This window comes from Lepisma saccharinum, chromosome 3 (assembly GCF_977018435.1).
Source record: "Lepisma saccharinum chromosome 3, izLepSacc3.1, whole genome shotgun sequence".
NCBI lineage: Eukaryota > Metazoa > Arthropoda > Insecta > Zygentoma > Lepismatidae > Lepisma > Lepisma saccharinum.
Genome location: NC_139231.1, coordinates 62,977,204 through 62,993,849, shown reverse-complemented (window position 1 = coordinate 62,993,849; position 16,646 = coordinate 62,977,204). Strand labels below are relative to the sequence as shown.

General features: G+C 38.0%; 1 protein-coding gene across 5 annotated transcripts in view; it reads left to right on the top strand.

Annotated features, from left to right (window-relative positions):
* The window catches only part of LOC145985087 (elongation factor-like GTPase 1), a 400,968-nt gene that overhangs the window by 14,655 nt on the left and 369,667 nt on the right, over nucleotides 1-16,646 (top strand). For all 5 annotated transcript variants that reach the window (XM_083118671.1, XM_083118670.1, XM_083118669.1 and 2 more), the window contains exons 4-9: nucleotides 918-1,057; nucleotides 2,414-2,545; nucleotides 4,404-4,624; nucleotides 5,625-5,829; nucleotides 12,792-12,927; nucleotides 14,673-14,860. In XM_083118671.1, the coding sequence (XP_082974797.1) occupies nucleotides 918-1,057; nucleotides 2,414-2,545; nucleotides 4,404-4,624; nucleotides 5,625-5,829; nucleotides 12,792-12,927; nucleotides 14,673-14,860 (1,022 nt within the window). The remainder of the gene's footprint in view (nucleotides 1-917; nucleotides 1,058-2,413; nucleotides 2,546-4,403; nucleotides 4,625-5,624; nucleotides 5,830-12,791; nucleotides 12,928-14,672; nucleotides 14,861-16,646) is intronic.

The following is a 16,646-nucleotide window of genomic DNA, read 5'->3' as shown; positions in this document are numbered from 1 at the left end:
CCAGCAGATGCCTGTGTCTTGATTTTTTTTTTTGACCGGAGGTGTTGGGTGCGTCCACTCCATCGATTGTCTCTTACTCCCTGGTTCATAATAGTGCACCCAGGACTCGTCTCCTGTCACAATTCGATCAAGGAAAGCATCTTCACGAGCATAACGGTCCAAGTGCTCCTGAGAAATTGTCTGCCACGCTTGCTTATGAACACTCGACAGGTGCTTTGGTACCCATCGGTTACACACTTTCCTATAGCGAAGGTCATAATGGATGATATTGAATGCAGGTCCATGATCATGTTGAATTCCACGGCAATTTCATCAACAGTGACTCGCCTGTTGGCACAGATTCGCTGGTCGATCTGCTGTTTCACTGTCTCAGTTCCCACGCAAACTGTTCTCTCACTCCGCTGTTCATCACTCACATTTTGTTTTCCGTTTTTGAATCTTTCCACCCATTCGTACACTTTCCCCTTACTTAAACACTTGTCTCCATACTGAACCTTCATTCTGCTGTAGATTTTAGAAGGTTTCACTCCCTCTGACCATAAAAAACGAATAACACTTCGTTGCTCGTCTTTGGTGCAAGTCGACGGTGGAGCGGCCATGTTGCATGTACTCCTGTGCAGGTGCAAACTGCTTGATTGTCCCAACACCTATGTGGCGTATTTCTAAGGAACCATTTTGTGTCCAGTGATACAATTTTTCATTGTGCATCAATCTCCCTGAAAGTTATAATAAAATTCCTGTTATTTAATGACTGTACCTAGTAGTTTTTCACTTCATTGTAGATTAAAGTTAATTTTATTTTCAATTGACTAGACAGGGACAAATGTATACCTGCATTGATGAAGCATACATTTGCATGCTTCGAAGTTTAATATTTTGTATTTTTAATTACGGATAATTTTCCTTTTCCATTGCAGTGGAAACTGAGTATCTTGTGAATCTCATAGACTCCCCAGGCCATGTTGACTTTTCTTCTGAAGTTTCCACTGCTGTTCGACTCTGTGATGGGGCTCTCATTCTTGTGGATGTTGTAGAAGGTGTATGCCCCCAAACTAAGGTAAATTTTAAAATTTCTCACCCCTTTTGAAAGTAGAGTATTTTTCTTATTTTCCATCTCTTTTCTGCCAACTGGATTATCATGATGACTAGTGATGGGCAGATGAAATTGATGAAGGGACTCCAGAATACCCATGCCCAATCCAGAACTCAAACTTGGGAATTTTGGTGATAAGATTGATTGAAAGTCGACCACATTACATGTAGTTAGATTTCCAACATTACATGTTGTGATGTGTACCTTTTTAAAATTTAAATTTAAACAGATGAAAATTGTGAATGGTAGTCAGCTCGCACAACAGGGGAAAAGTGTTTGCCAACTATTATACCATTAGGTTAATCAGGGAAGAAGAAATAATGATCATAAAAGGATAACCTGAATTTTTGCAAAGATATTGTGCAGTAGGATACATCTCTCAGAACAATGAAATCCACATGCCGCGGCAAATAATAATAATAATTAAGAAATAAAAAAATAAAAACAAGAACTACAAGGCACAAGAAGATGGTGTTTTAAGTCCCCTTTATGCACAGTAAGGCTAATCGGGATTGAACCTACAGTTTAAAGTGGAATCCAAACCACTATGTGCCTCCACCAGGTATCAAACCTGGGACCCCTTATTACAAGGCGACGACGCTACCACTATGCCATCGGGAAGGCCCCAAAAGGATGAAAGCAATATAGATGTCATCATACTCTGGTAAGCCCCCCTCATGGCAACAATGTACAGAAGTGCAAGAAGAAAGGTAACCGAAACATGGGAATGAGATATGACTTTGAAGTTTATGTGAATGCTGTATATGTGCTATTAAATTATATTAACAATTTAGTTCACACTGAAAAATAAAAATGTAGTGAAATATATTTAAAAAAATGAATGAACTGGAACGGTCCAGTGTCGTTTCTAATGAGACGGAAGGGAAAAATTCTAAATTTTCTTAAACCGGAACGTCGTTTCTAGGCCAGTAAATCCAGGCCTGGGTATATGTCTAGACAAGGTCATGTTACTATTTATGATGCTGATAACATGTGATATGAAGTTCAAACATTTTCATGAAAATCATCAGCTCAGTGGTCGATATTAAGCTGTTGACTTTTGATTTCATCACTGAAGTTCCCAGCTCCAAGTCCCAGACTGTGAAAGGGTGTAATGTATGATAGTGCTTTCATCAATTTCATCTAATTATCACTCATTGTCATGACAATTGGTCCAAAGTTGTGGAAATACAAAGTAAAAAAAATAATAATAATGTTGAAATAAAAAATACTAATCTAGAAATTCGAAGCTTTCAATCTCGTACATGTATGTTGTTTGGAAACTTTTTCTATATATTCTTATTTTTTATTTTTTACAAGGTTGCCTTGAAGCAAGCTTGGCTGGAAAATATTCAGCCAATTTTGGTTTTGAACAAGCTGGATAGATTAATTTTGGACGTAAAGCTGTCACCTCTAGATGCATATGTTCATCTCTCACAGATTCTTGAACAGGTAAGAGAACTATATATCCTAGTATGAAGTTTTTGGAAGTTGCCAAAGAGAAAACTAAATATATGCTTACAGGCCAAAACCAAGTGTTAGGTAATAATTAAACTCTAATTATTAACAACTTGTTAGTAATACTAACAAATGAAAATGATATTAAAGAGGAAATGAAAAGCAGGCTTAATTCAGTAAATTACTTTACTCTTCATAAACTTTTATCTTCTCATATAATATCTAAGAAACTAAAAGTTAAAATATACAAAACAGTAATTTTGCCTGTAGTATTATATGGATGCGAAACTTGGTTTCTTACATTCAAAGAGGAACATAAATTAAGAGTGTTTTAAAATAAAATCCTTAGAAATATATTTGGACCTGAAAGGGATGAGGAGACAGCTGAGTGGGGAAGGTTACATAATTTGGAACTACATAATTTGTATTCATGTCCAGATATTATTAGAATGACTAGCTGATTACCTGGTGTTGCCCAGGTATTTATTTATCCCAATCTTGTATTAGACAGGAAAATAATGAATTCTAACTATAGTGTAAAATGTAACTAATTTTAAATGTGATCGTCACAAATTAGCTTAGCGACTCTGAAAACTATGGATTCGACACTAATCTAGGTCATAATAGTTTTTCTTGTATGTACACATTGCTTGCATTATAGAATTATTTTCTTGTAGTTTACGGTTATTACAAGCATAAGAAAACAGTTTTTCTTTGTGACGTTTCAGGAGAACACACGCTCCTTTCATCAGACATTTATTTTCATTTTGACTAAAGATACAGTTATAACAATGGTTAGTAATTTTTTAAACAAAAAGAATCCGTTATATAATGGATGTTGTCAATGTTACATTGTTGTAATATAGCAACTTAACTGTGAAAAAAGCAGTCTGTTTTATTTGTATTTGAGATTTTTTATTTGATCCATTATATAACGGATTCTTTTTGTTTAAAAAATTACTAACCATTGTTAGAACTGTATCTTTAGTCAAAATGAAAATAAATGTCTGATGAAAGGAGCGTGTGTTCTCCTGAAACGTCACAAAGAAAAACTGTTTTCTTATGCTTGTAATAACCGTAAACTGCAAGAAAATAATCTAGGTCATTTGTGGCATTTTATTTTTCACCTCCTGTTACCCCCCATGTCGATAGGTGATGAACTTGAAGTTGAACTGCATTGGGAGTGTCACGAAAACTATGGATTCCACAGATTTTCCCAACACAAAATCATATCAGCCTGAATGTTAGACAACCCGAGAAACACTATCATTGTCCGGATTGCATAGAGTCACGGATGTCTGTTTGTTGCGAATTTAATATTGGTGATTTTCGATTATTTTTACATGTCACCCCTTCCCATCCCACCCCTACCCCTAGTGGTGCCTGGGGTGTCTTACCCCCAAAGTATTCTTTCCAGATTGCAAGTGATACGTGTACCAAGTTCGGTTGAAATTGCTCCAGGCGTTCGAGAGTTATGCCGGAACAAACAAACATACACACCCACACACATACATCCATTTTTATATATATAGAAGATATAGATTAAATCAAGAAGACTTAGGTGGGCAGACCATGTGACATGAATGGGAGAGGAGGCCTGTGTTGCTGCAGCCATAAATCTTCGGCTTTAAGAAGACGAGACAGTTAGTTGGTTGTTGCTTCGCATTGCCTTGCAAAGTTTGGAACTGACCAATTTATTCACTGGAATGAAATCAGTTTCTTACAATTGAATATTGGTGGTGCATATAACTTCATTTAACTTCATTCTTAAACAGCAGCTAAGGCCATGAAGTGTCCAACAGTTAGTATTAGAGGATAATATAAAGAACTTTTTTTAATATTTTTTTTACAGGTCAATGCCATAATGGGAGAGCTATTTGTCCTTGATGTTATAGGCCGTTCTAACCAAGCACAAGAAGGACAGAAGAGAAATGTAGAGGCAGCTGGTGAGAAGGTTGGGAAGATTTATGACTGGAGCACAGGGCTGGAGGATGTTGATGATTCCAATCTATATTTTTCACCAGATCAAGGCAATGTTATATTTGCTAGTGCTGTCGATGGTTGGGGCTTCAGGTAAGAGAACTTGAATTGAAAGTTTCAAGTACATTGTGAAGCATTCATGAATTTGCAAGAGATGCTTAACAATTTGTCATTTTTTTGGAAGAGAAGGAACCATGTTCCTATTTTGGAGCATTACTGTAGTTGGCAAAATTTGCAGTGCTGAAGCATAAACAAGATGTTTTGCTAAGATATGAGGAAAATATATGCAGTGCAAATTATGTTAATTGAAGGGTGAAGGGAAAAAACAGTTAAGTCAACACTCATCAATCTCCTGAAAAATTAATTTTAATTTGCAAAACACCACTAAACACATAAATAAAAAGGTACGAAAACATATTTTGATGAATGGAAACGTCAAATGGATGAAACGAAATAAAGCATGTAAATTCCAGTACAGCATCCATATGGCAAGAAATGACACAATTACGATAGAAAATTGACTTACCTGTTTTTTTCCCCCCTGACCTTTCAATTATTCTAGGGTTGTTAAAATCAACACAAAACACACAAACAGCACAATAAAAACATATTAAAAGTTTTTCCAAGCTTTCAATTCCATCTTGGAATCATCAGGGCTGGTCAAGTGACAACGAAGTGGACACGGTTCAAGCTCCGCTGGTGCTACTCGCTGTGTCTGCTGGATTATGATTCTGAGATGGAATCGAAAGCTTGGCATTTTTTTTTTTTTTTTTTTTTAAATAATAATAATACTGTTTGTGTTGATTTTAGCAAGTATGTTGCTGGCAGGTGGCATGAGAAATTTTTTACTGCCATATTTTAGGGTTGTTATCGCTGATTTATTGGGTATAGCTTTAGGAACAGTGTAGTAAGCCATGCTGGTTCATAGGATAATTTATGGGTGGATTTTCCCACTCGTCTGCTGCCATAGGTCTTAGAACAGTATTAAGCCAGTTCCAGAATTGCCTAGGTCCTAGTATTGTTAGGTTGGAGTTTAAAGGATTATATTGAAGCTGATAAAGATTCATTAATAACAGACTTGTTCTAATTGCAGTGTGATGGATTTTGCAAAATTGTTTGCTGAGAAGCTGGGAGTGAAGGAAGAAGTTCTCAGAAAAACCTTGTGGGGAGATTTTTATCTTCATTCAAAGACGAAGAGGGTTATGAAAGGTGCTCAAGAAAAAGCAAAGAAGCCATTATTTGTGCAATTTATCTTGGAAAACCTTTGGTCACTCTATGAGACCATTCATGTGAGGAAGGTTAGTATATGCATTTTTTCCATTACCAAGCTGGAAATAAATTGTGCTCGACGTCATCCTTGGGAAAGATGTAAACTACGAGGGTTATTTTTAAAGTAAGATCTGTTTTGCAATAAAAACGAAGTAAGTAAATTTTTTTCAAAAAAACATTTATTTTCTGAATTTACATACACTTCTCTATTTTTCTACATAATTTCCTTGCCGGTTTAAACATTTATCATAATGAACTATGAGTTTTTGGATACCCTCCTCCTAGAACTCTGCAACCTGTGATGATAGCCAGTTACTTACGGTCATTTTCACTTCATCAGTGTCTAAACGCTTGCCGCCCAGGAAGGTTTTCAGATGACGGAAGAGGTGGTAGTCACTAGGTTCAAGTCCTGGACTGTATGGCGGATGATCGAATACCTCCCAGCCAAGAGATTCGATCAGATCTTGAGTTTGAGCTGCAGCATGTGGGCTTGCATTGTCATGAATCAGTACAACACTGGCTGACAGCATTCCACGCCATTTGTTTTGGATTGCTCGACAAAGTTTTCTTAGGGTCTCACAGTAGGAAGCTGAGTTAATTGTTGTTCCTTGCAGCAAGAAGACCACTAATAAAACACCCTGCCTGTCCCAAAACACAGTTGCCATGATCTTGCACTTTGAAAGTGTCTGTTTTGCTTTCACTTTGACCGTCGATGATGTGTTGACAATCCACCAAACATTCCAGACCTTGCATGTAGCATCTACCACCTTTTCCGCCATCTGAAGACCTTCCTGGGTGGCAAGCATTTAGAGACTGATGAAGAAGTGAAAACGAGCATGAGTAACAGGCTTTCATCACAGGTGGCAGAGTTCTATGAAGAGGGTATCCAAAAACCCGTAGTTCGTTATGATAAATGTTTAAACCAGCAAGGAAATTATGTAGAAAAATAGAGAAGTGTATGTAAATTCAGAAAATAAATGTTTTTTTAAAAAACATTTACTTACTTCGTTTATATTGCAAAACGGACCTTACTTAAAAAAATAACCCTTGTATTATCATTTGGGTTTATGAACACAGTCCAGTTCCGTAGTTGGGCAGTGGTTATAGTGCTCACCCCTACCCCACCTCTTTTTGATTTTTAAAAGTATTGCAAATAATTTTCTTGTCATATTCATGCAAGTACAGTCAACTCCCGATACAACGACCTTTCACAGTTCCCGGGAAAAGAGTCGTTATTTTGAAAGGGTCGTTATTGGAATTTGCACCAATTTTGGGCTTCAACAGCTCAAACGGACACAAAGATTCCTAGGAGACGGTAACACCATTTATCCTGCATAGTTATACAACCTGTTATGCACAAGATGCATTTCGTGAGAAGGAAAATAGAACACGAAAACATTTTCACAAAAGAGGATTTTAAATAATGTTATTTTCTTTTAATTGTGCCCAGTCGTTACTCTTCCCTGAAATTCTTACAGTTCTAGTTCATGAGAAACCTGTTTGCACTGAAATCTACGAAAAGGAAAACAATTGTTTATTGCAAGCGAAACTCGAGGAATCTTGACACCAGTCATGCTGGTGCCAGGAAAAGTCTGGAGATAATCGGGCAGAATGAATGTTGGATTTTATACGGGTATACTAGAGCATTGTCTGTAACAGGATTAAATGGTAAGATAAGATCTCTCGGGAGACACAACACAACCTTCCTTGGCACCAGAAAAAAAAAAGCGGGGCTGTCATTTTAATTCTGGTTCGGCTGTGTAAAATACATCGTGAAAATAAGTCACGTTTTCTTTGCTTCAACCAACTTCATAGTATTCATCCCCTCCCATTCGAGGGAGCAGTTCAAACTCTTTCCCTACTTGAATCGAAATCCAGCCTGAAAAAGGAAACACGCAACCTGCGATCTGTTTGCACCGAATATGTATCCTAGGACACATTAAACCAAGTCGCACTTGATAATTATTCAGGTTTGGAATTGGATTTCACTTTAAACTGTATATTTAGTCCCGATTAGCCCATCAGCATAAAATGAACTCAAAATAATCTTTATGAAACCTGCACATTTCAGATATCAAAATGGGAGATCATTATTTACTCTCACTTTAATCAATAACTTAATATTGGATTTAGGAATATTCTCAATGTCAAACACCCACTCCTCCAAAAGTTTTCCCCTTGAATATTTTTTTTTATCGGTTTCAGCGTCCATTTCTACATTGAGCACTTCTTTTTTTTTTTTTTTTCTCACATGAATGGTTCTGAAGAAAAGCAGCAATTATATTGTGTGCATTTCCTTCCAACACTGCTTTGAGTGTTCAAGAAGTTTATTTTTGTTTCAGGTGCAAAATAAAATTTACAGTTTTGCTTGTCAGAAGGCACAGAACATGAAGTTGTTTTAACTCTTGTTTTTCTTTCTGGAGATCGAATTTCCTTATCTCCAAATGACCAAATGAAAACAGCTTTGGGAGATTCAAAACAATGAGATTTTCCTTCCAGCTGGATGAGCTATTGCTGTTATGAGCAAGCGACAGCTTTGCAGATGCTAGACTAAACACTGGCGCCAGCTGCAGGGTAAAAACAATTAGACCGGCTGGAAGTTCGAGCATCAGGTGATCGGTGATCAAAGAGAAAATCCTCCCGCATTTCAACTTTCGAAGACGGAACTTTTGTCAGCAGTGTGAAGAAAGAAATGATCCTTGCTTAAGTTTTACCATGCAACAGACAATTATACGGGCAATATTTCCTATGCAGCATAAAAAAAAGAACCTGAATTCTGCAATTATCACGTTGCTGTGCACACCAGTTATGGAGAATGAGCTGGGAAGGGGGCGATCACTTTTTTTGCCTTACTTGTTCTATGGTTTTTGTTGGCTTTCAAGAATGTATCCAGAACTGGTTGCTCCATTTTAGACATCACAGGAAGAGAGGAGGGGTCCACTTCCACCCTCACCTGTTATCAGCCCGTGTCCACACACGAGAAAGAAAATTGTGGCTGAAACAATCGGCATCACCCCCCCCCCTCCCCACCACATTTACACGTTTGCTGGCAGGAAAAGAGCGAGAAGTCACTCAGCCAACGGAGTACTTTTTTTGCAAATATTATGACATCAGGACAGTTAGGAAAACATATGAAGTGGGAAATGGGAGTTAGGATGCACCAAAGATCAAAGTAAACTTTTTCTGAAACCTGGATGACAATGTATTAAGCGGGTTGATGATCTTTGGTTGGCCTATGTTGGCTTTGATTATCTCTAACAGTTTCGCTGTATTATGAAGTGTACAGGGAACAAAGAACACATTTCGAATGAAAGCGGTTATGGGAAGTTGTCAGCTAAATCCAGCAGTCATTTTGGGCTGCTCCCTCTCCCCCGAGTTGTCAGCAGCTCTTAGGACAAGGAAACAAGCCAAGGTCAGGTCGATTTAAAATAGCATTCAAGCCCATTCGATCTTATCTTCTCGCATATCAAAGAACAAGCGAAATCACAATGGCATAACAAGTATGGCACGTTGGGTAGCAGCCCTCGGGTGCAGGGTGTAATACATTGACGTGCTTGGGGGAGGGGGGACAGGTTAAGTGCTATTGGATATCATTCAAGCGTGGTGTCTATTTTTAGATCAGACCCACTTGCGAAGGGTAGAGCGCTCGCGAAGGGAATTAGTGCAACAAACTTATTTTTTGGCCAATTTCCTTCAATTTTTCAAGTTTTTTTCAAATTTTTCACGGTTCCCGGGAAAAGGGTCGTTACTTCGAGAGGATCATTATATCCGGGGTGGTAGAATCGAGAGCCGACTGTAGATATATTTTACAGAACAATGAAGATCCATGTACTTAGTAAGAGTGAGCTTTGAGTAGTTGGTAGTGTTGGGTGGAGTGATAATATGGAAAACTAATAATAAATTAGTTTGTGTGTGGGTGCTTGTTTAATACATGCAGTCACAAATATCTTAATTACTACTGTGAAACTCAAGAAAAGGGCTGCTTTTTTAAACACTCCCATCAGTCTGAGCCTCCTTCCTCAGTGGAAGCCAATTCAAGCTATAGGCCTGTGGAGTTAGTGCTAAGATTGTAAATATAATTAATGATTAAGTGAATGGATGCATTTCTCCACTGTATAAATATTCCAAAAAGATTAAAAGTCATCTTGGTGCTTGCCTATGATTTGATAGTTATGAATGTTAATATAGATATAAATATTCCATTGTAACTATAGCATATGAATCTATTAGAGTTTTGTTAAATAAATATTTAAATGACTGTCTTTTGCATTATATGAAATCCAATTTTCCCATGAGATGTTGATACAGATTGAAGAAAGTGTTGCATAATTTCCAGTATATTTTGGACACACTGAAAGTGTGGCTCCAAACATATTGAAGTTTTGTTCCTGGCTATTGATAACTTGTCCGATTTTTAAATGAGCTGCATTCTAAGATTGAAGAATTAACTTCATAATGAATATGGAGAAACTAGTACTCACTTTTATCCGTGAAGCTGTTTTTGCTTTTTCGATTAATTTCAGTGGCCACTACCACCATCCTCGTTGGAACTTGCTGTATTGTTGCTTGGCGTGCGTCTTATGTTTGTAGTTCTCTGGCTGCCGCTAGGTGCGCTGTTATTAACTGTGCATCTTGGTCTGTGTCGTCTGCTATTTCCGGGCGATAACTGTTGTAGTAGGGGAATCCAAGTGTGGTGCGCTTGCCCGCTATCGATGTTTAGCTCGTGTAGGAAGTGCATTATGGCATGCGTTTCCTGTGTTTCACTTGAACCTTTTGAATTTTATGGCTATTGTATTTGATATGTCTAGCAAGACCAGTAGTGGGTTGGGCTTTTTTCGCATCTGCTAGGTGCTGTTGGATTCTTTCATTGACAGATCTGATGGACCTCCCGATGTAATGTGCCTTGCATTCACACTCTGCACCGTATACACCTGGGTTTTCAAGGGGCGAGAGGAAATACCATTTGTGTTTGTTCAGTTTATCAGCTATTTTGGATTTGGGTTTGTGTGCTACTTGGATGCCATATAGGAGAAGGGCTTTGGATATGCAGTTGGAAGTGGTGGGATGGTAGGGGAAGGCAAACCATTTATATTGGCTGCTGGAGGTTGATTGTGACTGGGTTGCTTGCGGATGGGTTGATTGTGGTTGGTTAGGGTGTATTTCCGATTTACTGCACCAAGTGGAAAGTTGTGCTTCAGTGTAGCCATGTTTCAGGGCTATTTCAGTGATGGTGGCTATCTCCTCTCATAGATCCTCTTCTCTCCAACAGTAGGAGAAGGCTCTTCGATAAAAGTTCAGCCACACATTGGCTTTTTGCTTAAGGGGATGGCTAGAGAGACCATGTATGTACTGGTTGCGTGCATCTGGTTTTCTGTACACAGTGGTTGTGAATTTGTTAAGTGCACGGCTGATGGTGATGTCCAGGAAGTTGATTTTCACCATATTTTTCTTGTTCTACGGTGAAGTTGAGCCTGGGGTGGATGCTATTTAGTTTGTTCACTAGAAAGTTGAGTTCTTCTGTCTCTTTTTGTGTACGACTATTGTGTCGTCCACGTACCTTCCATATCAGATGTATTGTAGTTCTGGAGTGTGGAGTATCTCTTTCAGCCAGGTGCATGACGATGTTGGCTAAAGGAGCTGATAGCGGATTGCCCATCGCAAGGCCCTCGGATTGATTGTAGAATTTATCCTCAAACTGAAAGTAATTGTGTTTTAGACAAACTTCCAATAGCCTGGTTATCTCTTGTACCTCTAGAGCAGGGATTCTGTTTGTCGTCAGCCATCTTTCAACTGAACACAGCGCTAGGTCTATGGGGATTGAACTGTACATATCTACTATCACAATGCTGGCTAATTTTGCACTGTCAGCTTGCACTATTGAAGTCACCAGATTTTTAGCATCTGCACTGTTGCAGAACACATATGTTAGTTTGTGGTTGAATTGAGATATTTTGTTTTTTTAGCCAGTTTGTTAAGTGGACCATGGGGTAATTGAAGCCAACTATTATAAGGTGCATGGGGATTCCAGGTTTATGAGTTTTGGGAATGCCATAGGCAATGACAGGTGATGGGTGGTGGTTCAAAAGGAATTTGTGGTCTTGTTCACTGAGTATGACACTAGATTTCACTGCATTTTTCACAATTCTATTGTACCTGTCTGTGGGTTCCTTTTTGATGACACTGTACGAGTCATTGTTTAGTTTGTCTATTACTTTCGTAGAGTAATCGCCCTTGTGCATGATTACAAACTGGTTCATTTTGTCAGATTTTAGACACCAAACTTCATTGGTGTTCAGCCATTTGTCAAATTCGGAGAGGACAGAAGAGATTTCTTGGTGCACTGGATTAGGTTTCCTGGTTTCGCTGTTGGTCATCACTTTTTGAAAAATTCCGGCTGCTGACGTTCTGATGTTTTCTGAATCTTGGGATTTGGGGGCAAAACAAGCTGCTTTTTCTGCCGCACATATGAGGTCGAGGGTGGGGGGCTTACTGTTTTGTAGGTTAAACTTATCACCGTAGGCAAGGAGTTCTTTGAATTTGTTTGGGATCTAGAGATTCGAATGATTTATGATTTTTTTCCCTTGTCCGCCATACGGGTTGATCGTATTATCACTCGGCCATGTTCCTCCCAGGTGGTGAAGTTCGTTGCGGAGAGACCTTGTTTTTTGTTTTTCCAAGATTTACAGCATGTATTTGATGTTATCCTTTGCATGCTCCCACCTAGCGGGTGGTAGTGTGGTTTCCAGTCTATTTCTTTGTTGTTTGCACGTGTGAGACAGTTGGCGAATTTCAGCCTGTTTGTCGAAAATGACGTTCTTCATTCTGTAACTATTTTGCACTTTCCACTGGATGAACTTGGGGAAAACATCGCACCGTTTGCACGCTTTCAAGAATTTTACGTCCAAATATTTCTCCATCTCTAATAATTCTCCACATGTTCAAAGTTGTTAAGATAGATTTATGTGTTTAATCATACGTTTCCATCTTTCAGGACAAGAGCAAATTGGAGAAAATTGTGAATAGTTTAAATGTTAAGCTAACAGCCAGGGATATGAGACATACGGATTCCAGGCTGCAATTGCAGGCAATATGTAGCCAGTGGTTGCCTTTGGCACAGACAGTATTGAGTAAGTATGTATAAGTAATAATGCATTGCTCTGGAAGTAAAACCTGAACTTCACATACCCTATCACTGATCTATAACTTTCGCCTTGTGCCAGCTTGATTTATTTTAAGTAATAAATGTAATTTTTGAGTCAGTCAGTAGGTATTTTGCATAATCTCCCTTCATAATGTAGCTGTGAAATTCACTTAGCCTTTACCTGGTATCAGGAGTGTAGTATTGATTATCGCTTCCAATATGGCTGAGATAGAGATTATGTGGGGCCATCTCCACACCCCCTTATGCAGCTTCCCAGCATGGTGCATTGTACACCATTACCTTGTAGCACTTGCTTTTACTCAGTATTTGTACTGATCATTCTCCTTTCAACAGTGTTCACAGTAAGTGATTATGATTAATGATAACACCAACAAAATAGAATTGTATTATATCTGAAAATAAATCTGGAAAATTGTATCTGTAAGCTTTTTTTTGTTTCAACTAAATTGACAATTTTTTTCATGTTTAGGGAATAAAATACACGGTTGACAATAATTAGACAAAAGGGAGTTCGTAAGTTTTTCCTCGAAACTGACTTGTAGAGGTTTTATTAATTTTGGTAGCCTCTGTTACCATTCACTTGGGAACTTGTTGCTTTGCTGCTGGGATGGCCTCCGCTTACGCCTAATTATTGACAAATTTTCTTTGCACTCTTGTAATACTTCTACTGTTGAAAATGCAAGTTGTTTGAAATGAATATAAGTTATTGTTTTTTTTTTTGTCATGTCACATGTGATTCTCACAGTGTAGTACAATGCCTCTTTATTGCCATATAGCTGCTAGGTATATGTAAGGTTGAGCCAATACCAGTTTGAACTGATACCAGTAGTGGCGATACTCTTTCATATTCCTGGTCTTCCCAGTGGTGTAGTGGTAACAGTGTCACCTTGCAATCAAGGGGTCCTGGGTTCGATATCAGGTGGGGCTCATAGTAATTCAGATTCCACTTTGAACTTTAAGTCCAGTACCCTATCTGTGCATGGACTTAAAACAAAACAAAACACTCAAATTCAAGCTTTTACCTATTCCCACTTGTGCCAATAAAAGCGCTTCAAATTTGGGCCAAGTGCAAATGGTTCAAAAAATTCATTCATTAAAATATTCAAGAATTACATTGGAATATTAAAGTAGCTTTTATTTAACCACAAAATCCGTGTATTTTCCACACACATTACTGAGGCAAAATATATGAAAAACTTTGAATTTTGCATAATTTCTAGACATTTAGACTGCAAAATCGTATCCTTTTTTCTGGATTCTGCAAAATCGCCAAATTCCAGAAAAGTATTGATGAATAAATTCAAACAGATAATGATCGTTAGTCATTGTTAATGACTCAGCCCTAATATTATATTTATTATTTTTTATTATTATTAACTGTTTCATGTCTCCAGAGATTATGTTTAGCTAAGCCAGTCTCAAGATGGCTCCTAATGCAACTCTGAATTCAAGATTGAACTCTAACCTGAAATTTGCATGCAATTTAGTTCTTTGCCAGGTCAGGCTCAAGTGAACCTTGAAATTGCAGCTTTCATCTGGACAAATTTACATATTAATGAGTGTTGAAGACAGAAGAGAATAGTACTAAATACTTAAATACTTTTGAGTTAAGAGGAGACATGACTTTTAATGCAACACACTTTGGAAGTGTTTGTGATAAAATTTTGCATGATTTTGCAGTTGTTTCTGATGATCTATATATGTTTCTAGGTACTGTGTGTTCAAAACTTCCTTCTCCAAAGGCCATTGGTGAAGAAAGGGTTGAGAAGTTGATGTGCTCCCGGACCAAAAGGTTTGACAGCCTTCCTTCAGAGACTCAAGACCTTAAATCAGCATTCATGGCTTGCTCACGTAAAGAGGAGGACACTGTAATCGTTTTCATTTCAAAAATGTTTCCAGTAAGTTGGTGCACTTAATTTTCTTAGTATAAGTTTTACAAAAAAAGTAACATTTCAAGTTTCAGCAAAACCAGGATTCGAACCTGGGTCTCTGGCACCTGGCTTGATTTTTAATGCCTAGAAATTCAGGCTATATTCATGACTGATAATGGATGAACTGCTCCTGTTGTATTGAAAACATTAGTGTGGCTGAAAGCGAAGTATAACCTATGTCATAATATCTCCTTGACAGCTTATATTTTAACTGGCTCTCATAAATCACCTAGAGTTTCACCCAAAAGTATTCATAGATATTAGGGATGGGTCGATATGAAATTTTGGCCGATACCGATAAAGTACCGATATAAAAATTACCGGTAACTGATATTCTACCGATCCGATATAAAATTAGAAATGGTCCTTGAAGAACCTAAAAAGTTCATTGCCCTCCTTAATAAATGTGTGTTTCAAGATGACTGCAGTGAAAATGAAATTGCATATTTAGACATTTACTTTTTTAGAAAGTAGGGCATGGAGATTATCCATAAAAATTACAACAAAATGGCAGAATTTTGCACTAAATTATCAGGTATTTATCGATATATTGGATCGGTAAAATAATTGGTAATTTTACCAAACCGATACACCGATATGACTATATCGGTCGTTACCGATAGAGTACCGATTAATCGATCCCAACCCTAATAGATATACAGGGTGTACACTGAAATTACCTAATTTTATTTTGTTCCCAATTCCACCGCAATAAAGATAAGAGAATGTTATTCACACACATAAGTCTTAGGAGTACAAATTTCTAAAAACAACATCCAATTCTTCCATGTGTTTAGTTTGTAGAAAAAAATAACACCACTTTTGCATGAACCTCTGTTCATGGTGATGCAAAGGAAGTCTAGTCTGTACTTGATTTCCATCCAGGTCTGCTCCAACATCTCCGGATTAATGGTATGAAGGTTACACACTTTAGTGGCATAAACTCGATCCTTCACGTAGTGTCAGGAAAATAAATCCAGTATCGTGACATCGGGAGAACGTGGAGGCCCATTCTATCCGCTATGGCTTGTCCATGGGCTTTAGCTTCTGCAGAATCTGCACCTTGTATGCATACAGCTGCAACTGCTTTCTGAGGACCTTATGGACAGTTGCTTGTGACATCTGAACATCCTGTGAAGCCTGATGCATCGACTTCTTCTCTACCTGCTCATCAGACACACACCAGCCTTCTCCATGCATTTTCAACATGCTCCCAGTGTCCAGAAACTGTCTATACCATGCTTTTATCCTCGTTGCATGTGGTGATGCTTTCTGATACACACAATGAAACTTCCTTTACACCTTAACAATCGACTTAAACTCGGCGTACCACACCACAACTCCTGAACGGACACAATTTTCACAGGGACAGATGACTGTACCAAAGGTGCCCAACGTTGGCTATGCGAAACTTGACTGCAATTTCAATTCCTGGCTTACACAACGGATCAGGGACGTCGGAACTTATTCAAGAGTGAGGGGGATGGGCAGGTTTTCCAATTTACCAACCGATTTTTACAATCTCTATAATTATTAATACATATTATATTGTCATTTATTTTTATATAGCTATTTATTAGGTATGCATTTATGACAAACCACGATAAATAAATTAACCCACTGTTCGATGCTCTGTTGATTTTTTAATGCCATTTATTTTAGCTAGACGAGGAGATAAGGGTAGGATAAATAAATCACTCTTTTCGCAGGTACTATAACTGTGTCAAGAAAGTGTCCATATTGATCATACATT